Source organism: Anopheles marshallii, chromosome 2, assembly GCF_943734725.1.
Source record: "Anopheles marshallii chromosome 2, idAnoMarsDA_429_01, whole genome shotgun sequence".
NCBI lineage: Eukaryota > Metazoa > Arthropoda > Insecta > Diptera > Culicidae > Anopheles > Anopheles marshallii.
Genome location: NC_071326.1, coordinates 45,699,568 through 45,724,127, shown reverse-complemented (window position 1 = coordinate 45,724,127; position 24,560 = coordinate 45,699,568). Strand labels below are relative to the sequence as shown.

The 24,560-nt window shown below is 44.2% G+C and overlaps 8 protein-coding genes across 8 annotated transcripts; 5 read left to right on the top strand and 3 right to left on the bottom strand.

The window, feature by feature from the left end:
* Window positions 1–1,330: 1,330 nt before the first annotated feature.
* Window positions 1,331–2,709, top strand: LOC128718034 (fatty acid hydroxylase domain-containing protein 2-like). The gene is made up of 3 exons (XM_053811708.1): window positions 1,331–1,466; window positions 1,612–2,248; window positions 2,568–2,709. The coding sequence occupies exons 1-3, from the start codon at window positions 1,331–1,333 to the stop codon at window positions 2,707–2,709; spliced, it is 915 nt and encodes a 304-aa protein (XP_053667683.1).
* A 1,529-nt stretch (window positions 2,710–4,238) lies between these two features.
* On the top strand, window positions 4,239–5,593 carry LOC128718033 (fatty acid hydroxylase domain-containing protein 2-like). Its single transcript, XM_053811707.1, has 3 exons — window positions 4,239–4,350; window positions 4,496–5,132; window positions 5,452–5,593. Exons 1-3 carry the CDS (start codon window positions 4,239–4,241, stop codon window positions 5,591–5,593), a joined length of 891 nt encoding a protein of 296 aa, XP_053667682.1.
* A 565-nt stretch (window positions 5,594–6,158) lies between these two features.
* LOC128718031 (fatty acid hydroxylase domain-containing protein 2-like) lies at window positions 6,159–7,272 on the top strand. The gene is made up of 3 exons (XM_053811705.1): window positions 6,159–6,300; window positions 6,406–7,042; window positions 7,125–7,272. The coding sequence occupies exons 1-3, from the start codon at window positions 6,159–6,161 to the stop codon at window positions 7,270–7,272; spliced, it is 927 nt and encodes a 308-aa protein (XP_053667680.1).
* Window positions 7,273–8,668: 1,396 nt separating this feature from the next.
* On the bottom strand, window positions 8,669–10,009 carry LOC128708882 (uncharacterized). The gene has a single exon (XM_053803862.1). The coding sequence runs from the start codon at window positions 10,007–10,009 to the stop codon at window positions 8,669–8,671; it is 1,341 nt and encodes a 446-aa protein (XP_053659837.1).
* A 635-nt stretch (window positions 10,010–10,644) lies between these two features.
* On the top strand, window positions 10,645–12,275 carry LOC128707652 (cytochrome c oxidase assembly protein COX15 homolog). The gene is made up of 4 exons (XM_053802610.1): window positions 10,645–10,800; window positions 10,881–11,025; window positions 11,221–11,353; window positions 11,420–12,275. The coding sequence occupies exons 1-4, from the start codon at window positions 10,645–10,647 to the stop codon at window positions 12,273–12,275; spliced, it is 1,290 nt and encodes a 429-aa protein (XP_053658585.1).
* Window positions 12,276–12,395: 120 nt separating this feature from the next.
* Window positions 12,396–15,518, bottom strand: LOC128710168 (26S proteasome non-ATPase regulatory subunit 1). The gene has a single exon (XM_053805210.1). The coding sequence runs from the start codon at window positions 15,516–15,518 to the stop codon at window positions 12,396–12,398; it is 3,123 nt and encodes a 1,040-aa protein (XP_053661185.1).
* Window positions 15,519–16,820: 1,302 nt separating this feature from the next.
* LOC128719544 (transport and Golgi organization protein 11) lies at window positions 16,821–17,914 on the bottom strand. Its single transcript, XM_053813171.1, has 3 exons — window positions 17,662–17,914; window positions 17,108–17,438; window positions 16,821–17,037 (listed from the first exon to the last, which is right to left on the bottom strand). Exons 1-3 carry the CDS (start codon window positions 17,912–17,914, stop codon window positions 16,821–16,823), a joined length of 801 nt encoding a protein of 266 aa, XP_053669146.1.
* Window positions 17,915–20,292: 2,378 nt separating this feature from the next.
* On the top strand, window positions 20,293–23,924 carry LOC128706899 (ubiquitin domain-containing protein 1). The gene is made up of 4 exons (XM_053801842.1): window positions 20,293–20,371; window positions 22,620–23,015; window positions 23,108–23,211; window positions 23,769–23,924. The coding sequence occupies exons 1-4, from the start codon at window positions 20,293–20,295 to the stop codon at window positions 23,922–23,924; spliced, it is 735 nt and encodes a 244-aa protein (XP_053657817.1).
* Window positions 23,925–24,560: the final 636 nt, after the last annotated feature.

The following is a 24,560-nucleotide window of genomic DNA, read 5'->3' as shown; positions in this document are numbered from 1 at the left end:
TGTTTTGCATTCAACGTTACTCATAAAACCGAAAGATAACATAAACACCATAACATAAAACAACGGCTGCACCTCAAATTTGTTCATTTTGCTTTTACCTTCCAATGATTACATTTTATGTTGGTGTACTTGCTGTTTCAAATACGACTTGAATGATGTTTTATCTATTGGTTGTATTATTTGCAGCTTCAATCACTCAAAAACAACGCATTAAACGTACGTAACGTATTAAAAAAAAGCATTAACCTTGGTTCGCATATTTTGCTAGTATGTGAGTACTACTCTCCAAACTAAAGAAACTTGGCTTTGGCTATCCGCCCATGCCGTGGTCCCAGTCCTTTCTTCTCGGGAGATCATACAAGGTCTTGATTTGCGATAGTTTCTCCGACGCTATTAACGGGCTTTCCGGTGTTCCTCAAGGGAGTATCTTCAGTCCTCTGTTATTTCTATTGTTTTTGAACGATTGTGTTTCTGTACTCTTTCCTTGTTCATTGCATGACGCCAAATTATCTATTTCGAAACATTATTCTTGTGAGTAAATTTAACAATGTAACACAGTTTATTCACGCTCAAATGAGACGGTTAAATTTTACAACTTTTCCAGAGATAAACACTCATAAAAGCTCATCAAACATGTGACAAATCTAGAGAACTAAGCGCCATTTCGTGCAATTTTTCAATGCCATCATGGCAAAACTCGAATCAGTAGCGAAATGTATTCCAGATTGCATGCGGGTTTAATTCCAAACTGAAAGTCTCCGCTGATTACCGCACCGTTTTATACGTTGACACCTAACATCTAACGCATTGGGGTAGGCTTGAACGATTGGCTCTGTAGCTCGTCTGCTCACACCGATCCGGAATGCACTCACCGTGAGCGGTTCTCCATTCGATCGATCATCTCGCGAAGGTCAGATGCTGTAATGGTACTAATTACAGACGCTCGCTTGGCGCTTTCATCTCACGCTCAGTAGCCAAAACGTTTAAATTCGGGTACATTAAAACAACGGCAAGAGGAACCAATCTCTCGCGTGCACTGCATGACAAGGGAGAGCTTTATGTGTTTTTTTTTATTTCAAAACGACAGAACCTCATCAAAACTCACCTGCAGGTGCTATTCATATTCAAGTCAGAGGCGAACCACCGTTAGGGCAGCATCGCTTGAAGCGCTTCGCCGTTTAGGGGTGGCTTTGTGAGATAAAATAGTGGTTCCGCAACAGTTACCCGTGTAATGTTAGCGAGATACAAGAAGTGATCTGAAGTGAAGTGCTATCGTGTTCGATTTTACCTATCACGAAAGAAATACATTTTCAAACAAACCGAATATAAAATGAATCAATCATTTGCTGAAGCGTCTGCTGATAATTTTACGCTAGAGCCGCACTATGAAGATGTGTTGTATTCTGAAACATATTTGCCAGTTGGCATTATCGAGCGGAAATGGAATGCATTACTGGATGTCATAGGTATGATCGGGAAAAGAGTTTTCAATGATAATGGACTGGTGTGATTAATTAACTTACGGACTCTGCATAGGGTACTCAAAGGATTTGCTTTTGATTGCGAGTCCTTGCTAGTGATTAATTGTGTACACGCTATCTTCCATGACAGGAGATAATCCCGACAATCTCTACGTGTGGTATTCTATGCTCTACTCGTACGGTTTGTTCTGGCTGCTTGGAGGATTGTTTGTACTGATGGATTTGACGAATCGACCCCACTGCATGCGCAAGTACAAAACACAACCCGGAACGAACGAACCACTCGATTGGGAAAGGTGCAAGCAACTCATGCAAACGATCGCCTACAACCAGCTAGTTTTCGGTGTTCCAATGACATACTGCTCGTACCATGCCCGTAAGCTGATCAGCGACATGGTGCCCGATGTGCGTGTACTACCCACCCTGGACATTATCCTGCGAGACATGGTAGTTTGCATCATTGCTTGGGAGGTGGGCTTCTACTACACCCATCGATTGTTACATACGAGCTTCTTCTACAAGCATATCCATAAAAAGCATCACGAATGGAAGGCACCGGTGGCATGGTCTGCTATGTATGCGCATCCGATCGAGTTTCTCGTCAGTGATCTGTTTCCAGTGTACCTCGGACCGGCCATCATGAAGTGCCACATATTCACACTCACCCTCTGGCTAACGTTCGTGATGTGGGACACGCTAGGCGACCATTCTGGCTACCACCTTCCATTTCTTGGCAGCTCCGAATCGCATGATTACCATCATATGACGTAAGTGGACTTAAGTGCTTCATTTTTTTCGACAACTCGGGTTTGAAGGGAGCAAAGCCCTTCGTTTACTAGCCCGTTTCCATTAGAAAGGGCTACATCTGAACGATTGATTTTTAATCCAACGCTAGTAAACAGCGTTATCTGAAGGATTATCATCATTCATTTGCATTTCTAGCGACTGTACTAATGCAATAATAACAAACTTAGCCCTGAACCCAAATACGAGACCAGATGTGTGACCCTTGTAGGCAAGGGCTTTCAATAACTATTCTTTCTTTCTTTCTTATACAATTCTTTCTTATACAATTGTTATTTCTAGCTTCAATCAATGTTATGGAAACTATGGATGGTGCGATCGGCTCCATGGAACCAGTAACGAGTTTCGTAAGAAGAAACAATACCAAAGGCACTATCGAATTTTCAGCCTCAAATCTGCCAGGGAGTTAGTACCAACCAAATGAATGTCAGACAAACATGGGAAAACTACAGCGCATTTGTACAGTAAAGCTATTTATTAATTTCGTATATATTGTAGAAACAACAACCAACAAAGTGTATTAACAACTAATTTCTTTACAAAAATAATAAACCACTTTACACTAAACGAGAATAATATGTTTACGACATCTGATGCAAATTCCATTTTCATCATGACGAAATAAGTAAAAGCGACGAACGGTCCAGGGACCAGAATGCAAATCCGGACATCTGTAAGTTGAATGATTCTTCAGTTTTGGTTGCTATTTTACGCTTCTTGTAGGATTCCATTACAGAATTCTAGGATATTCGTGATGCCTTTCTACAACACAAAATCATCAAATGTTCCAAAATTGTATTATCCTTCTATAAACCTCAATCGATAATCTCAAATGTTCAGGTAAACTGTTGAAGCAGTTTTTTTAAGGTGCCAGGCTCAGGCGCAACCTTTTCCAATGCAACTACCTCGTAGTCGTAGTTTCCATATCGTCTGTTCTTTATTACAGAGAAGGGTGTTATACTTTATTAACCTTTTAAGAAGAGTCATTCTAATGAATCTTTAGTGAGGAGTCATTCAAATCAGAAATTGGCTCTCAAAAAATTCATGAATCTTCAATCATTCTGGGGAATCATGAATCTTCAAGAATTCATACATCTCTGAACATTAATTATTTTTTGAGAGTTCATGAATCTTTGGATTAGGGATTAAGATTAATTCTTTCAGATTAAAGTTTGCTTAGATTCATCAACTTGAATCGGATCCACCCAACACTAGAAAAGTGGGTATTTAAGATATAATAAAATTGATCGGCCCACCAGGTATACCATGCACTAGATTTTGCTCACGGTAGGTGCAACATAATCCAAATTATAATTAATAGCTTCCTTAACAGATTTTCAAAAAAAAAACGAGTTTGCAAATTGCAGTGAGCACTCACAACAGCCCAACAGCCCAATCGACAATGCGTTCATCAAAGGATGAATGATGACTGATGCGTTTCTGGACCAAAATCTGCATTAATAACGTGGGCAACGAATTAACACATCCAAAAACAAACTGAGCTCTAGCGAAAGTACATTGAGTGTTAGCAAAAGCACTGCAAAAAAATGTTTCGCTGGCCAACGCCATCGATGGTCCGAGCCTTTCTAAAAAAAGATACGATTGGTAGCAAACGTTTCGCAAAACCCACAATCGGGTCTATTAATTTTTAAATTTTTATTTGGTTTATGCAACTGATTGGGATCTTATTGTAAATCGATGGATAACAAAATCGACTCGTTGGGCGTATTTAAATTCAAGTCACACACGAACCACCGTCAGCGCAGCATCGCTTGAAATCTTTCGCGGTTTGTCATTTTGGCAAGACTTTGGGACTTTGTATTAAGTAGTGTTTCCGAAACAGTTACGGTGTAATGTTGACGAGATACAAGAAGTGATTTTAAGTGCAGTGCTACCATTTTTATATATTATTTTGTTATAAAGGAAATAAAGTTTTAAGTGAAGTTTGTAAAAATGAATCAAACGTTGGCCGTGAATTGTACCGAAGAATCACACTATGGAGATGAAGTTAATTTTCCTTTGGGTTTTATCGAGAGTAAATGGAATGCATTACTGGATGTCATAGGTATGATCGGGAAAAGAGTTTTCAATGATAATGGACTGGTGTGATTAATTAACTTACGGACTCTGCATAGGGTACTCAAAGGATTTGCTTTTGATTGCGAGTCCTTGCTAGTGATTAATTGTGTACACGTTATCTTCCATGACAGGAGATAATCCCGACAATCTCTACGTGTGGTATTCTATGCTCTACTCGTACGGTTTGTTCTGGCTGCTTGGAGGATTGTTTGTACTGATGGATCTGACGAATCGACCCCACTGCATGCGCAAGTACAAAACACAGCCCGGAACGAACGAACCACTCGATTGGGAACGGTGCAAGCAACTCATGCAAACGATCGCTTATAATCAGCTGGTTTTCGGTGTTCCGATAACATACTGTTCGTACCATGCCCGTAAGCTGATCGGTGATATAGTGCCAGATGTGCGTGTGCTACCCACCCTGGACATTATCCTACGGGATATGATAGTTTGCATCATTGCTTGGGAGGTAGCATTTTATTACACTCACCGTCTAATGCACACCAGCTTCTTCTACAAGCATATCCATAAAAAGCATCACGAATGGAAGGCACCGGTGGCATGGTCGTCTATATACGTGCATCCGATCGAGTTCATCGTCAGTGGTCTGTTGCCAGTGTTCCTCGGACCGGCGATCATGAAGTGCCACATATTCACACTCACCCTCTGGCTAACGTTCGTGATGTGGGACACGCTAGGCGATCACTCTGGCTATCATCTTCCATTTCTTGGCAGCTCGGAGGCACACGATTACCATCATACGACGTAAGTGGACTGAAACGCTTAATGTCTTTCAACAAATTTTGAATCAGACGTAAACCCAGTCATTTACTAATTTACTTCAATAGAAAGGGACGTATATAGCTGGGTGATTGATTTTTAATCCCACCACTAAAATAAGTTTTGTCTGAAGGTTTATCAACATTATTTTGCATTTGCATAGACTACGCCATAAATCGCTGCCATAACAACTAACAGAGCCCTGTCTAAGTCCAAGTATGCCGCCCGTGTGAACTGTACAGAAAGACCTGCTTTCTGCTTTTACTCTTCTCTAACATTTTTCTTACACATTTGTTATTTCCAGCTTCAATCAATGTTATGGAAACTACGGCTGGTTTGATCGGCTTCATGGGACTAATACAGAATTTCGTAAGAAGAAACAATACCAAAGACATTATCGTATTTTCAGTCTCAAAAGCGCCAGGGAGTTAGTACCAGCGAAATAAATGTTTGTTGCCAAAATGGAATACCTTCTTTGCCTAGTACCATTTTCGTAGAGTAAAGCAAATTACCTAAAAACAGATTGTGCCTCATAACACACAACGCGAAAGAAAGCACACACTACACAATGCACAACGATACACCACCTGCTATTCCTTCGCCGGATTGATTTAGTGCATTTTATGACCGTATCTGTCCTCAAAGAAATCATCATTGTGGCGAAAGAGCACTAAACCATGGTTCAATACATGGCGAAGATGTACGAAACATGTAAACGTAAAATAAGGCAGGTCACGCATCAGGCTCACGTTAGAGACCTTCAACTTTCGTCGATCGTAATTAAGGTGTAGAAGACTGTGCGGCACTACGTAGGTACGGTTGTCATGAAAACATTTCGCCTCTCGTATCAGTCAAACCCGTGGGCAACATCAGTTATCGTACGGCAATACAACAGTGCACGGCACTGCTAGCGATCGTGCACAGCTTGGGAGTGAAGTGCTATCTATCGCTAATCCTACAGACGAGAACGCTGTTTTACCGCGAAGTTTTACTACTTCGGGGCCGAACAGAATGGAGTATGCGCTACTAGTGGACGCTAATATAGGAGTGGCATCGTTAACGGTCGAAAACACGTCAACGTATGTCCAGCTAAATACAACGATTAGCTTCAACTACTTCGAAACCCAGTGGAACAAGCTGCTTGATATCATTGGTAACTAGAGTACCTTAAGTATCTCTCCCGGATCTCTCTGGATCTTTCAGGAAGTGCTGTTTCATTGTGAATGCTTTATCTTCCCCTTTTCTGCTACTGTATCAGGAGATGATCCCGATGTGCTGTACGTTTGGTTTCTCACCGCCTATACGTACGCATTTTTCTGGTTCTTCGGTATGTTGTTCGTCGCAATGGATCTTACCGGACGGCCACAATGTCTGCGCAAGTACAAAATACAACCGGGCAAAAATGAACCACTGCCATGGAAACGCTTTAAGCAGCTTGTTCTCACGGTGCTGCGCAATCAGTTTCTCTTCGGTATACCCAGCAGCTATCTGGTATTTCACAGCCGCAAACTGTTCACAGTCGATATTCCTCCCGTCCGTGTGCTACCATCACTGTACACGATCGGGCAGGATATGCTGGTGTGCATTCTGTGCTGGGAGATTGGTTATTACTACACGCATCGATTGCTTCACAGTCGGCTGCTGTACCGCCATTTTCATAAGCAGCACCACGAATGGACTGCACCCGTAGCTTTGGCCGCCATGTACTCCCATCCGGTGGAGTTCGTACTGAGCGATCTACTTCCAGTTTATGCCGGGCCGGCCATAATGCGGAGCCACGTCTTTACGATCATGATATGGTTCTCGTACGTTACGATCGACACACTGGCCGACCATTCGGACTATCATCTACCGTTCCTGGCGAGCTCCGAGTTTCACGACTATCATCATCTAAAGTAAGTGTGTGGAAGTACACATTCCATGTGACGGTGCATTGAGTGCTTTTAACCGGTCACACTTTAATGTCATATTTAATAGCTACACCCAGTGTTTTGGTAACTTTGGACTGTGGGACATTTTTCATGGTACGGCAAAAGAGTTTCTGCGCAAGAAACAATTTCAACGACACCATCGGTTGTTCACACTACAGTCGGCCCGGGAATGGATACCGGATAAGGAGTTGTAAATTATTATCCTATAAGTACGTTTTTGTACCTAGTCACAGTTAAATGCGAAAAAATGTAAAAAATAACTGCAATGCACGTGATCAAAAATAAAAGTTAAATTATGTCATACAGTCATCTCTATTTTACTGCCTAAGCTGTAACACATATGCCGAACATCATACGCTCTTCAGTGTTGTTCTAACTTTTCACACCTTCTTCAAGATCGTACGAATGTTATTCGCGCCTCATAAATGTCCTTAGTTTAAAATCAATAAACAAAAGACGCCGATGGCCACATGCAAAGGTGCGATAAATGGAACCGAATGCCATCATTGGTTGCGTGTTCATTTCACACATAGACGAATTAGAATTGTTGTGCCCCATTCACGCATCGAACATGATGTAATCTGTTAACGAGGCTTGAAAAATATGAAGCTCCTATAAATGTGGTGTAAACTGTAATAACCGATATTGTCGTCTGTCGATCGGTGTGTCGATATCGTCAAAGTTGGAAGTTAGTACCATCCATTCCATTCATCCAGCACCAAATCCAGTCATTAATGAAGTGGAAAGCGATCAATTAGTTATGGCACGATGGAACAAACTACAGCGCTAGTAAAAACTATGCGAAGTATCGTTATGCAATTTAAACCCGAATGGCTGGAGAAGCTTATTTTATGCTAGTTGCTTAACCTAAACCAAAGTTAATTATACACCGAAAGTAGCAACAAAATATTCACCAAAAAAAACAGACGCTAAGAAATGTGAACACATCGTTTTGGGATGGTTTACTTACCCCGTTTTGCATTCGACTGTACACTTCGAATCGTAGCGAAGGTAGGGTCACTTCACGAGAGGTAGGGAAGGCAGAGGACGAATCGTTTACCTTGACACTCCATAAATTAGCCCACAAAATGACTACTTTGTGGTACATAATTATTCCTATTTGAAAAGACGACTGAAGCCGTAAGGACGACTGAAGCCGTATTTGAAACTTTCTATAGAGAAATTCCATCACCACATAATTGTCTTCAATGTTTAACATAAAGCGAACAATTTCTACTTTTAAGCATTAATTGTAGATAGCAATGTGAACAGGAAACACGAGCAATTATATGTATTATAGTGAAGGAAGCTATCAGTTACTTCCTAGTGTTTCTTATACATAGTTAGAATACAGAAGCCCATTTAATAGAAGATTTAGTACCGTGTTGTGTTCGGTTATAAAAAAATAATATTTTATTCAAAGATTCATTGTAGTGGTCACTAATGAGAACGGAACCGTGAAAGGAGAATGATTGTAGATCTGCTCTGTAATACATACAGCAATCGTTTTTCACGAAAACGTACACAGAATAGTAAAACCAAACATCATGGAAATTTAATCAACCGTTCAGAAAATGACATGTGCAACAATCAATTAGCGAATGTAACACCATACGGAATGCAAATTACCTTACGCTGGTTGTGAACCGTATCCAGCAGCAAATAACGATCGATCGCATCCAGTGATACGTACGTTTCCCAGAAGTTTTCAACAACGCTCAGTCGATGTCCTTCACCGTACGCTTGCAGTTCTGCCGGCGAACAGATGATTTCATAGCGGATGCCATTTTTCAACTGCACTGTATTCCCGCGGTAGCTCCGTTTATTTGCCACGTACGTACCCAAGCTCTTGATCGCTTGTTGATTCTTATCCGCGCTGTTCGTTGGTGTGGTAACCGTCGGTGCGAAGACGGTTTTTACCTTCTTCTCACAAACGGCATAATCTGAGCCGTAGCAGAAATCATCCCGACGGAAAGTGTACGTACAGCCCGGATTGAACTCCGCATAACTGTTCACCCATACGGTCTGGCTACGCAACTCATACGCAACCTCAAACGTCAGCGATAGTTCTTCGGTCCAGAGCGAAACGGAACCACCGTTGTTAGTGTTGGCCAGCGATATCGCTTCCTTTGCCGTACGGAATGCGTTTATGGCCACAATGGGGCTTGGTTGAACAGCGCCAGCATTCGTCGAAAGCAGATACTGAACACCGGGTACGAACGCAAGCATTGGCTTAACTTCGCTCGTATCGGAATCGCTTTGTATCAACTGAGCACCAAGAGTCTTGGCTGCATCGAGCGCTTTCACTAGGGAACTTTTCAGGAACTTGCTCTGGTTTTCGGTGAATGGTTTTAGCTTACCCTTAACGAGCTGAACGAATTCATCCTTTACGTTCTCCTGCACCAGCACGCTACGAATGGCCCACGGTGCGTTATTACTCATCCACGCCAGGGCCAAACGATCGCTTGCCGATTCGAGATCGCACGAGTCAAACACGATCATGGTACAGTATGCCATATGTAGCGGTATTTCAGCAGTCAATGCCAGCTGATCACCATTATGGGAGGAAAACGCTGGGTACTGTAAGAGCAGCTGGATAAACTCGCTCGTAATAGGGTTTTCTCCATAAAAGTAAAGCTTGAAGCCTACGCACGTTGCTCGCATGGCCGAATGCAAATCCAGCATTATCTCGAACAACGACTTCCGCTTGTCGATCAACACCCGGTGTTGAGCTTTGGGTTGATCAATCAGGCCATCGTCTTCCAGGTGCATGTAGTACTGCATGAAGTCCAGTGCCAACTCTACCTCTTGCGTAGCTTCCTCTTTCGGTAGCAGTTGTACCGAATCGATAAGGGCAGCCTTATTCCTAATAACATAGCCCATGAACGTTTCCTCACCCGATGTCACCGTGTAGATATGGCAGTCCAGCATGATGGCGTTGGCAATCTGGAGCATCAATGTATTATAAATATGCAGTTCAAAATGTGTTCGGATGACTTTTATCCGCAATGTGGCTGATTTTACTCACATTTGTTCAAACGGAGAGACGAACTTTCTTTACCAAAAAAACGAACAAAGCCCTTATCAGCCAAATTGATAATGGTACAAGTCTAGCTGGAATCAATTGAAAAGCCGGCGATCCGAAACAAAGCCGTTTACAAGGTTGGTTCATTGCTGTTTTCCCGCTAACGTTTGACATTTGCTTGCAGCAATAATTTCCACATCAACAAAACGATCGAATCTAGAACAAAATAAATAAAAAGTTTATTTGCTTCTAAAAATCTACATCATAAATTGTGCTACTAATCCAAATGGAAACAATTGAATTGCTGTTTGAAAAAAAAAATGGAAAATATACCAAACAAATCACTGTGTTGATCGAACACTTCAACACCATGTTTACTTGTTGTGTTCTTCTGCTCCAGCTTGACTTTTCAGTTGTCATTGGATTTACAACCGGTGCAGAATAGAATAACATTTCGCAACAATTTACGTGCAAGTGGATTTCTACTGATGCAATAGGCAATTATAAGTTTAAACAGCCTTGACCAAAAAGTGTGTTCACCATGTTCAATTGTTTACGCCTCTCATCATGCATTGCACGAAATGGCACCAACAAATTCGGCGTATTTAAAACACTCAGCCCCGCCAGATCGTTCGTGAGCAACTCACTGCTAGTCAAATCAAACGGCGGAGGATTCACCTTTCGTGATACAACAAAGGTAGGTAAATCCCCTCGATATTGACGCGTGTTAATAAATATTAACGTTCTCTCTTTCCGTTCTCACGTTTCACTTTACAGAATAGTTTACTTACGATAGGAAGAACAATTCGCACGCCCATCAGTCGATACTGCACCAAATCTAGTTCCCCCGAAAAAGGAACCAAAAGCGTCGGATACTGGTTGCTAGGATGCAGTGGGATGGTCTTCGTTGCTGTCGTACTAGGTGGGATTGTGTACTATGAATTTGTTATCCATTGCGTGTGCATTGTGATGGAGGAGATTGTAAAACGGACAGGGAAATAAATTCCCCATTAGGGGGAGCACACCGGTTAACATATTCGTTTGCCCCGTTCCTGACTTAATATATTCTAATTCTATCTTAAATGGATACCCAATCACAATCGTATCGATGCTGTAGGTGGTGTTACCCGGCTTACCGAGTCGGGCCTCTCCATGGTAACGTGGAAATTGTTGGGCGAAAAAATGCCAAGAACGGATGCGGAATGGCGCGAGGAGTTTGACCGATATCAACAATTTCCCGAATTTAAGCTGTAAGTATTCACAACAAACTAATGAAAAACAGTGTAATGATGCTATTGATTGTTACCAAATTTCAGCAAAAACCAGGACATGACACTGCAAGAATTTAAGCTTATTTGGTTCATGGAATACGGGCACCGTATGTGGGGTCGAGCAATAGGAGCATTCTATGCTATTCCAGCACTTTATTTTTGGACCAGAGGATATTTTAACAAAGCGATGAAAATACGTGTGCTCGCTTTTGGCGCCCTTATCGGTGCCCAGGGTCTAATGGGCTGGTATATGGTGAAATCTGGCCTGGAGGATCGATTCCATCAGGAAAGTGATGTACCGCGTGTTTCGCAGTATCGTTTGGCATCACATCTCGGATTTGCCTTCGTGCTGTACTCCCTCTTCCTATGGTCTGCGCTGGATAAGTTGCTGCCGGCACAGAAGCTGGTCGGTCAGATTCCTGCTGCTACATTCCGCTTTAAGGGTTTGGCCCATGCTACCAAGGCGGCCGTATTCTTCACCGCCCTTTCTGGCGCATTCGTAGCCGGCCTAGATGCTGGGCTGATTTACAACTCGTTCCCGAAAATGGCCGACCGCTGGATTCCGAGTGACATACTCGCCTTGTCGCCAACGTTGCGCAACTTTACGGAAAATCCCACCACGGTACAGTTTGACCATCGTGTCTTAGGAACAGCCACCCTTACGCTCATCACCGGTATGTTTCTCATTTCCCGCCGACGAATGTTACCACCGCGCGCATACAAAGCGGCCACGGCCGTTGCAGCGATGGGCTGGATGCAGGTTGCCCTCGGTATAACGACGTTACTTACGTACGTTCCCGTACCGCTAGCAGCAAGCCATCAATCGGGTTCGTTAATTCTGCTGTCCTTGGCGATCTGGCTGACACACGAATTGAAACTTGTTAAGCGATTACCCAAATAAACAAACGCATTCTCTTAGTGAACATTGTGGAAAACGTTTTATTTATGTTTCAAAGGGTTCGATTTAATTGGGTACAACCCATGTATGCAGTCCATCTACAAAAGCAAAAAAAAAAGAAGCTTACGCATCATCTTCCACATACTCGAACGGTTCCGGAGCTTCCGGTTCCTTTAGATCATCGTTCTTTGGGCCGCAGGCAGCAACAGGTTCGACCAAAACTTGTTCCCCAGCGGCTGTATGGTTCATCATGATAATGCCCCCGATGGTGACATCCTTCAGTGGGGTGTAGACCGTTCCGTCGGCAATGCTGATGACCTTCAACTGTTGGCGCATAACACGGGCCGGGTTGGCTAAAATCTCAAAGCTAGGCTCCGGTTCCTTGGGCGTTTTGCTGGCCGTCTTGTCCGCCGCTGTCTTCTCCGCACTCGCTGAACTTGAAGCAGTGGCGTCATCCCCTGTAGCAGAAGGAGCCGCCGCTGGTGAACCCACTCCAGAGCTACCGGATTTATCCTTCTTCTTCGATTCGTCCTTCACCGGTGTTGTGGACGCTGCCGTGGATGATTTAGATTCCTCTTTTGGCTTAGCTGTATCATCTTTGCCAGCAGCTGCATCATCATCTACTTCCATCTTAGTCTCTCCCGACACCGTACCGTCCTTCGCAGTTGAGCTACCACCATCCTTCGCTTCCTTCTTTTTGTCCCCTTCGCGACGCTTCGCACGAGCCGCAATGGAAAGCACGGCTGTAGTGACCTTTTCCCGTTCTTCGCGCTTTTTCTCCTCCAGCGGTGCGGGATACGCGTACAGCGAGGGGCGAGCAGCAGATTTGAAATCGATCTTCGGCATCTTCAGATCAGAGTTCAACGCGATGATACAGGTAGGGGTGAAAGCCAACGACAAACAATGGGACAGCGGGAACCAGTACCAGTACTGCGTGAACAGCAACATACCGACGACCGCCTGCAGATTAGTGTGGCCGGTACGGGATTGCAAACTAACTGTAACGTTGCGGCCACCTGCGTCGATGATACCTTGCGCTAAGATAGCTCCAAACTTTGCCATCACGTCCTCATGCTTGTTGGTGATGACCTGCGTGTACAGCTGCCGGAAGAACGTTACTTTCGGGCACGTTTGGTCGGTGTGTTGAATCAGGATCATGGCCGATGCAATCAACGCACCCTGGCGAACGAAATTCACCGGATCAAACTTTGCCATCGGTTCGAGCAAAGCGATTGCTTCACGGGAACCAGTTCCAGCGCAAGCTATTCCCAACGCCATGGCGGCACCATAGCGCACATGTGGATTGTACGATTCTGCCAACAGTGAAACGACCGACGGACACTGCTCCGGGGAACGGAACAGAATAAAGCCGATGGCGGTAACTGCAGCGCGACGTACATCATCATTCACATCGCTGACTGCTACGTGAAGCAGTTTACGGATAGCCTGATTGTTGCCCGTTCCACAGTACGCCATCGCGATCGTGTACATACCGCTGCGACGCAACACCGGATCCTTGTCGTTCGATAAAGATGCCACCAATGCATCTGCTTCCTCCAGTCGGGCGTACATCGTGAGCGAAATACCAACGGCTAGTCCACGTAGAATCTTTTCGTGCTGAGTTTCCTGCGCGTAGGAAACCATATCTTCGATCGCTTGTGCATGTTTAGAACCGAGCATAAGCATTCCCATTGCAATACCCGCCGCTTCTCCGGTGACCGCATCGTCTTGGTACAGGTTGAACTTTAGCTGCTCGTACACATCCTGCCGGTGCGTTCCCATCGCTGCTAAACCAAGTCCGAGGCACCCACCGTGGCGCACGTTTTCATTCTGAGCGTCCTTTAGCTGCTGCAGCAGATAGTCAATGATGTTTGCACCGTGGTTTGCATGTATCAGACCAAGAGCATACAGACCGCCACCTTCTGAATAGCCCGAGCTAGGACCACTCTCCTTCGGCAGATAGCTTTGCATTAGTGCTAGCGAATCCGTTTCGTGTCCCCGATGAATTACACCGAGCGATGCAGTTGCAGTAAGCTTTGCCCAATTCGTTGCCCTTGCTAGCCATTCGAGATTGTCGCGTAGGAACTGATCGCTGGTAGTACCGCTGTGCATAAACGTGTTTGCGATGACGGTGGCCGTATGGCAGATCGATAACCGAACCGATTCTTTCGACGCTCGCAAGATTTGCAGATCGGCATGGTTGCTGCGGATGAGGAACTGCAGCTGTAATTCAATCGTAACCTCTCCCGACAATATGCTGGCCAGCTTTTCGATGTTCTTCTGATGAGTTTTTTCCGCCTCGTTAAGACTTTCTAGCGTACGTTCGGTTTTCGGTTCGGCGGCTTCCGATGTCGCATCGGTAGTTGTGGTTCCTTGGGGTTTGAAGTTAGAAATCAAAGCAGATGGTATCGGTGCGGTTGCTTTCAGTGCCTGTAACACCTGCCCAAGATACTGCTGTGTGGCGGATTCATACAGATCGAAGGCAATCTGGTACGCCATCAGCACCGACGATTCGCTCTCTTTCGTTAACCCATCCAGAACCTCCGCCACCGCCAGCGGATCTTCGAGGAATATTAAACACTGGCACATATTCACGTAATCCGGTACACCTGCATTGCGATAAAGTTCGACCAAGCAGCGGAGAACCGTATTGCGGAAGGCACGGTTCTGGATGAAACCCATCGTCACCTGGAACGCGTACGCCAGCATTCCGGGTACGTCATCCGCTTTCATGATCGATGCTTCCACGATGTCCATACGGCGGGTTTCAAGCGCGATACCAAGTGCCTGCTTATACTGGCCATCTTCGAGACAGCGTTGAATCATTCGGTTTACGATCGCTTCAAGACGGGCATCTATCGGCTTCGCGACCAGATTGTTCTCTTCTGCCTCGACCAGTGATACCCGCAGTTGGGTGTAATGATCGATACATTTAGCAATAATCGTGTCCACGTACTCGTTGCGTGCATTCACATCGAACAAATCGCCAGCTCCCAGCGCGTAGGTTAGAGAATCCTCGAACGAACCCAAATGGTAATAGACCTTCGAGGCCACCAGTGCCGCTAGCTCGTGATGAGAGAAGCTTTTGTCCTCATGCAGCATTTCAATCTTCTCGGCCGCTTCCGAGATTTCTGGCCAGAATTCACCTACGATCATGTTCAGCTTGTTCAACGCAAATACCTTTAGCTCCGCGACCGGTTCATCCAACAGGCAAATGATGCCGGCGGCCGAGGTGATGTTCACCATTTTCGGTTAGTTCGGTTTGTTGGAACTTTGAATAGCCAAGTAATTACTGCTCACAGTGCACCACTATTATAAGAAATAACACACAAAATTCACAAGCTGGTGCTGTCGATGACTTTCACAAAATTGCGTACAATGGACGAAGATGCTTCAACTGACAATGACCAAACAACTCTCGGTAATGTCATTCTTGACAGCTGCCAAACGGGGTATAGCTGCGGTAGAAAGTGTTTCTCATTTGGTCGCGGTATGCGCTAAAGTCAGCCAACCGTTGCACTCGTTGCAGTATGAATTATAAAATGTGGCTCTCATTCTAATTTGCTCCTCTGGCGACAAAAACAAAAAATAAACTCGTTCGTTGTAATAATAAATCGTAGCAAATTCCAAACCAAGTTCTCACAACGAACAGAAAGATAACAAAACAACATTTTCCATATTTGGTCTTCTACACGATCCATTGCCATCGTGTTCGGGTGCAGGTCGAGTTCAATGAACTAGCATAATGTCCATTTTTAAATCCAGCTGGGACGCACTGGGGTCAAGCCCAAATACATAATTCTCACTGGTATCAGCCACCCTTTGCGCGCAGTAGTGAAGAATTTTATCGTCTATCCTATCTTTTGCTATCTCTTTTCGGTGCTAACAACGTGCACAAGATAAGACGAATTTTAATTTTATTTTGTAACGATATTTATATATTTTTCTGCAAATTTGCATGCTACATCATGAGTTTGTAAATCCTATCGCTCGTGTATTTAAGTCTCGTGGAATAACTTAAAAAGAACACAAATATCATCGATACACAAAGAAAAAACCATTCTCGTTCAGAGAGTCAACAGAAGAAGGAATAAACAGTTCGTAAAAAAAACTTCTACTCTTTATCGCTACTCTCAGGAAACGTAAAATGGGAAATCTAATCAACTAGCACTCAGTTTGTATGGAAATACTTTTGCTTCTGACTCATTCGGAAAATGTTTGCCTCGCTACAGCAATTTCATTCACGATCGCTTATCGCCAATATTTAGACAAAGGCTATTTGTCCTATATTCACACAAAATAAACAACATACCCCCCAGAACCAACTGCTCAACTTCTTTCATCCATGCAAGCATCTCTTCCCGTGCCATCATCCACATCCTCAAACGCACTCACTGATGGCCATCGTACAGTTTGTTGAATCCTTTTATGCTTGTGCCATATTTAGGCTCCAATAGTTGGAGTTGTTTAATCGTGCACTCACCATAATGGAGGCACCAACATCTATGGCCACCATAGAGTTTGGCTGTGCCTTGTTGCGGTTTCGATTTACTTCCTGCTCAGCCACATAAACGTCTTGAACAAGAAGTAAGCCATACCTACGCAGTATATAATTTTTTCTCTCTGTTGCCTTTGTGCGGAGTCAATCTCTACTGTTAACAGACGTCGATTTATCTTTGCCACCTGGCGTCTTAGGTGCGTTAGTTCTTCGGAAGGTGTCAAATTCTCGACACTACCACCGAATGTTGGTGTTTCTTCGCGCATGCTGAAAATACACAGTCAAATTCAACAGTGTAACAAACATTTCGGTATATAGGCATGCCATTCTTCCTTACCTCCTGGTTAATGTCAGCTCATTGTTGTATTTCGAAAACGCGGACCGTTTAACCGGATCACGGTTGTTGTGCGATACAGATGGTCTGGAAAAGTAGGCATTACTGCTATTCGGATCCTCAATCGATTCCAACGACGCTGGTCCATAGTTATCCTCCTGGTTGTTGTCTTTGGCGTTCTCTTCCGGTTCATCCGAAGCCGAGGGAAAATGATGCTCGGAAAGGGTGATGACGCGTGGCGGCGTGGAAACGCGCACGAATCCCGGATCCTTGGGTAGAATGGAATTCTCCAGCATTATTTCACGCGGGGCTGATTTGGTGCCTGATGTAAGAACTGGCACGATTAGAAACCATTCGTAGTGCGTGCGTACACGAAGAAAGTAAAAACGTTTGTGAAGAGGATGTATGTTAGTAGCTTTACACATTGAAGCATGTAATGGGATGCGTGAAAAGACACCTGCAGTAAGTTAGCTTGCCAGGCTGTATGCCAAACTCGGACTGTTTTCTGCCCATTGTTATGCACCACCAAAAACCCAAGCAACCACACACCAACTCACCCAAATGTTGATCCTGCCCTAGCACTACGATACGATCCGGAACGGTCATATCGATCTTGTTGTGATAGTTCCACGAGTTAATCTCGCCGTTCCCGTTCGGCAGCAGATTCTGATCGTCGTAGTAATCTCCGGTGGCACGGATCCTTTTCGGCACCCGCATCTGTTCACTGATGTCGTGCGTAAAGGCGGCGTTCTGAAACATTGAGTCGTCGTCGTAGTTCGAGTAACCTCCAGGACTTATCGAGCGTGCCATTTTGTATGCGACCGAATGTAAGATTCCGACGGAGCACTGGATGAAGCTGGCTGCGAAACTATTTATAATGTGCGCGCTTACGAACGAGTCCGTTGGCTGCGTAGCATCAATCGAGCACCGAGGGCACAGGTACGGTGTAAAAAACGTACGCCTTTTTCGTCGTGTTGGATAATGTTTTCAATTTTCCTTTTGTTGCGCGGACATGGATATTTTCACTGTTGTTTTTTCCAAGCACCAATCTGTTCTGAGCTTCTGTTTGACAGCGGGACAATGACACAAGCGTGGGATAACGCTCGGTGAAATAACGCGTCGAATTTTTCAACTGCTTGAACGCACAATTTGGAGCAAACTTTTTGTACGCTGTTCAGATCATTTTGTAAAAAGCTAACAAGTACAGAAACTGAGCTGGGCAAACTCTTTCCGCGGTTTACAAATTTGTGTATGCCGTGCAAGGTTACTACAAACAACGTTGGACTCACGGATTCTTCCTGTTTGCTCAAAGTTAGCAACAACGGAGAATATATCAGCCTAAAATTCAACCATTTCCCTTTGATTAGGTTGTGGGAGATTGTTAAATTGCATTGAATTAGAATAAATTCCTCATTTCTAGTTTTACTTTGTTTGTATTTCGAACCACCTTGGCCCATTGCGTACCACCAACGTCAACGTTGTGGAGCTGTCAAAACCGAGCAAATGGAGCAACCCGTGTTTCCACTACTCACCTTGGCAGCAAGCAGCACCGAAGCAGCAAATAGCTGTGCGTTCTGAATGAATTTATTTTTCCTGACCATCCATCATCGGATTAAGCGGGCAGCAAACAAGTGCAGTGTTGTGGTGCATTAAAAGTGGTTGCTCCGGTTCCGTCGCGGCGCGTCTCATCCGTCGTGTGCGTCTGCCTCGTTTCGGTACTATATTCTTCGCATTCTTCGTCATCGTACCTTTCCCTGCCTCATGCTTCTCCACATCCGCATCATCATCATGGGCAGCAGCAGCAGCTTCACCGTCGTCCTATCTACTTGAAGCTATCATCATCACCATCATCACCATCATCATCATCTCCTCTCTCGGTTTCTCAAGGTGCAGAAGTAATATAGCACTGCGCTAAACCCAGAAGACAGCACCCGCGTACCTCGTGACGACAATAGTAGCGGTGGCGCTTCTTCGGTCATCCGGTCGGTCGGAAAATATGGTCACAGTACCGTATTTCCTGTGCGCCTGACGATTGAGCATGTCCGCGGACGGTGGTGCTAGGAGCAAAATAAGGAAACGCAGGCGACGATGATGATGGAGGAGCAAATACGCCCGAACGCGCACTCGTTCGCCTTTTTGCCGTAGAGTGTGGTGTGCTTTTCGATCGTGCGGTGGTGATATTTTATTTCGTTCGTTTCGTTTCGGTACATTTTCAATTGCCTTTCCCCCCAATTCCCCTCTTGCGCCAGGCCACCGGTATTTGTCCACTTCATACGCTGCTGCGGTCAGAGCGTTTTGCGGCTATCAAGAAATATCCGTCAAACCCCCTACCCCCGGTTACCGTGTCGCAATCTACGTGCGCGCGATATTCGAGTGTCAAAGTAGACCCAACATAAAATAAAACATCGAACCTACGAACGAACCGAATCGGCTTTGGTTCATATTTGTACTGCATTAGTGCAATCTGGTAGTGCGGCCGATCACAGAAGAAGATCTGCTGGTTTCAATATACCTCAACACGCTAGTGATTTGTTACAAAAACGGTGCAGTAAAATGCGTGAAACAATTTTTGTTCACCTTGTGAGTGCATTTAGTGCCTGCTACGTAGCGCGGTATCAGCAGGAACAGTGTATCTCTTCGTTCGTTTGCTCACGGTGTTATCACAAAGCAAGCCGCGCATAGTCGGCTCACGAAAGGTAGTATCAACAAGGGTGCGAACTTAGTTCGAGCGTGAAATAGCAACCGGTAGGAAAGGTGAATACTCACGACGGCGAGACTACTACTACTTCCCGCCATACAAAGTCAAACTAGCTCACTAAGCACCTCACTAGCTACGAACAAAACGCACCGACAACCGGAAAGCGCTGCTTCGCTGCGGTTTTTGCAGCAAACGGCCGTCAACACATCAGGAAACTGAAGGATTTCATACACCCCACTGCAGGGAGCTAAATGCTGTGAATTACCGTTTGCCAACTAACCAGCCTTAGAAGGTTAACGGTCAAGGAAGCAGGCGAAAACCAAACCCAGGGATCACATACAGAGGGTTGTATTATAGTGAGTTTGCGAACCAATTACCTACTTCGACGTTACTTATCCCCGAGCGCACTGGGAAACGCAGCCTGGACGAAGCGAAACATTATTCAACGCAAGAACCGCAAGTCGAAGCAGACTAACCGTGCGCCATCGTAATGGGTAACTGCATCGGCATCAATCGTAATGACGAAACGCTGGACCTTGGATCGAATAATGTGTCCCGGCCAGTTACGGGTAAGTCTGTAGTGATTCAGTAAACACAATGATCCTGTCTGTTCCCATTCCCAGGGTTTGAAGTTCTATATCGCAGGTCCTAAGAAATCGATAACAGACAAAGTTTTGTTACTACCAGCGTGTACCAGCCCATGCTGACTCCTGTGCCTCTACGTTACCAGAAATACATCACCATGTCAGTCACACGAATCGTTCGATTCTTGTTGGCGAAGTTAGTCAGGGGGGGTTTCCGGATTTGCATATTATTCACATCGTGCGTTCTCCTCATGGTTAGGGTGGTAGTAGCGAGTCGTGTTTTCATGGTGTACGGCAGCACTGCCTACTATGGTTGACGATCCAAGACGTAAATATTCAACCGCCACCGGGGCGGGTTAACAGAGGCGGGAAACGAAGGGTGACCATATCAGTCGCAAGATCGTAGAGAAATAATCAGCCATACAACGGCGTGCCAACCGTACTGTTTTGGGTGCTGCTTTAAGCTGCACTATAGTGTAACGGATCCATTCAACACAAAAACCCACTCTGACGCTACATGATGTGAATTTTAAAGCACATTCATTACACCATTTTCGTTAGATTACCGCATTGTTGTGAATCTGTCACGATGATGGGATGGACGGTGAGTGTTGGCACCAGTAAGGCAGTGATTTTGTTCTTCGATCTACAACTGATGATCTCGTCTAGTTGATACAAACAAAGTTCTCTGTTTCGCCAGCAGGAATAATCGCTTCCTGTTCATTTATGTTTTTTAGTTGCTATTGATATTTTCTTCATTCGCATCGCATGTCAAATGGCTACCCAATAATCCACCAGGTGATAGTACGCGGAATGGAATGCGGAGGTATCGGTTGTGAGTGTGTTGAATGGAAGGCGGGGTAGAAACCACTTTTCCTGCACCCCACCCAAACACCCTGTTTGTGCGTTCGCGACGCGGCGTCCTTCGAACACTTGTTTCAATCATTAATATCACCGCTACGCTACGAGCCGCGAACGTTTCGGTAGCCCATCGGTGTGATGGTGCGGCTGTGCTATTTTTGTTATTAGTTCAGCAGCACCAGCAACAACGGCGATGGTGCTTGAATGACACATTTTGAAAGATCGAAACAAGCTAGGAAGAAGGGAAGGCCGATTACTACGGGCGGGGATAAGGTGCTATTAGTAGGAAGGAAAGGGCCGAGAAGCTCTCGCGGATTTGAAATTTGCGTTTATTGCGTGTATGTGGGTGTAGACGAGTGCGTAAATGTCGTCACGTTTCACATACAGACAGGCAATATGCATATATGCACATCGGAGATGGTAACAACTCCTTGGTAACTGTAACTGTCTGTAAATGACACCCTTGGCGTTTTTTTTTTCTTCAAAATATATTGAAACATCGCTCCAAATCGTTCAACACGAGTCCAACTCGATATGATGAAAATCGGATTCATAAGTGAGTGAGTAATTGCTTAAACTAGTGGCATTAACAAGCATCTCAAGCGGAAGTAAAGCGACACACGAGAATGATTTATATAATGATTGATCAGTTTATAAATATTTTTCTTTAGTATCGCTGTTGGTTTTGAATCGACATAAATTGAAATGATGTTTGATTACTGTATTATGACTAAGATGCCCGGGCAAATAGTATAGTCGGTTACGCATGACTTAAAAACACGTATCCGGACGTGTTAACAACGGAGCCTTAACATCAAAAGTGGACCGTGCCTCTTTTGCGCTGATCTGGTCTAAAACATTTATATGCGTATACATTTAATTTTTAATGTTGTGTGATGAAATTGAGCTCGAAGTCGAAATAAGCAGTACGGCCTGGTCGTTCAAAAAATCAAATTTCTTCTATTCCATCACATATTGAACTAATGGGGATTAACGACATTAGTAAGCAAAGCCAGATAATTTAGACTCAATTGCTTACTTATCTTCATTGATGTTGTATCTCAAATGTTGTGACAATGCATCCTCATAAACTCTTATCGACACATTTGCTAGTATTAGGAATTAACGCCTGACGTAAGCAAGCAGAGCACTTAAGCGAATGTATATCATTATATTGTTTCATAGATCGAACCGGCCCACTCTCTAGTGATTACGATAGTTGTTGTTACGCTGCTAGGCAAGAAAGATTCTTTTAAATGAACTTGTACGGATCATGTGCAATATATTCAATCAATGAAATAAATCGAACACGAAATTATTTACCACGCAACCGTTAAACTAATCCATTTTTCTTTATCTTTTGGATTACCAGGAACCACATCCAGCTTTGTCGGTGTTCAGCGCAAAAATCATCCTCTCTGTCATGAAACAATACGCTGGAAATCGGAAGTGCCATTAACGGAAGGGCAGCTCAGGAGCAAACGTGATGAGTTCTGGGACACGGCTCCCGCGTTCGAGGGCCGAAAAGAGATATGGGATGCGCTGCGAGCGGCGACCAGTGCGGCCGAGGCGCTTGATTTTCAGCTGGCCCAAGCAATACTTGATGGGGCTAACATATCGGTCCCCAACGGATACCTCACGGAATGTTACGACGAACTTGGTTCGCAGTATAAATTACCAATCTATTGCCTATCATATCCTGTCAACGTAGTTAAGGAAGATTACGGATGTGACTCACCAGCTGAATACTCGGAACCAGTCGATGGTGGTTAGTATACTATTGATAAATAAACCTATAAAAAATATTTACCTTCGGCAGCAGAAACGCATTAAAACAAGTTTATCTCGCATTTATTTCAGGTACGGAAGTTATTCTTAAACTTCGATTATCGTCGACATGTACAGACGTTAAGCTACCAGTTTATTCTAAAGACACTATTGGACAATGTAAAAAGAAACTTCAGGTGCGTATACCTTTATTCACTTTTACTTAGTGTAGTAAGTTTGCAGATAATCTAAAATTGTCTTGGTAAAAATCATTCGGTTGAATACATTTCATTGTACCCACGCTATATGCCCATGCTTGTTTAAGTATTGTCCCCTGAATTACACCATACGATAGAAATATCGATTTCTCTTAAAACTCTTGATAACCTTTTATCCTACCATTACGGTCAATAATTAATTCTTTACAATTGTCTGCTTCTATTTTCCCCCCCAATAATACATCGTTTGCCTGGTCACGGTACCCACACTTCAAATCAATTGCGCACGATGCATCCCTAACGACGACTACTGCTGACGAACGTAAACTGTGTCCCCTGCTCCGTGGTACAATCGCGTGTGTACCCTTCATTAACTGCCAACATTAATATCTTTCCAACACAACCACAACAAACCATTGCTTCCGGGTTATCCTACCTGTCCCATCTTGCATTACCGTACCTGCTCCACTGGCGTTCATAAATTGCTAACGGCTGGAACTCGGCAACTTTCGGTTGGTACTCCTTTTCCCATGTAGGCTCAGGAAGGAATAGATGCATTTACTCAGCGATGGTTCTACGGTGGCAAATTGTTAGGTGATAAAATGCACATCGATGAGGCCCACATACAGCCCGGATACATTGTGCAGGTTATTGTAAATACCGAGAAGCAATCGTCATTAGCCATCAGCTAGCCAACGGTGCCGTTAGTCAGACGATTGTGGATCGCCACCACTAACAACGTGTACGGGAGGGGTTTCTCGGCACACTACCTGCCGGTGCCCGTATTCTGTAAACTAATGTAACTTACCAGCTGATTCGTTAGCGTCAGCAGTAGCAGCCGCTGTAGTTGTAACAGTACAACTGCTTTTACTTCTATGATTTACTACCTTTTGTTAGCATCTTTCGGACGGTGTGCAAGAATGAGAGCAAACGAAATAGTAGTGTAAATGTTATTGCTACTAGGAAATCCTAATAAAAAAAAGTCTCCTGAACGGATGCTCTGTACACATTTCGTTGATACATATATACTTACGCGCATATATCTTCATACTTACTCATAGAACCAACCAAACGAAAAATACTAATCGAAACGATGAAAATAATACAGAACAAAATCAAATTCTGCTAGGACCCGTGCAACTGGATCCTTTTCCTACCACTCAAGATTAGCTATTTAATGGTACCATAACAGACAGGCAAAATCAAACCAACATGTGAATACAGCTTTAGTTTTAAAATGAAACGTAGTGATGGAGTTGTCTGTAGATTATATAACGCTCGGACATGATGGTGCATTAGCAAAAAATAGAGATAAAAAGAGAGAGAGA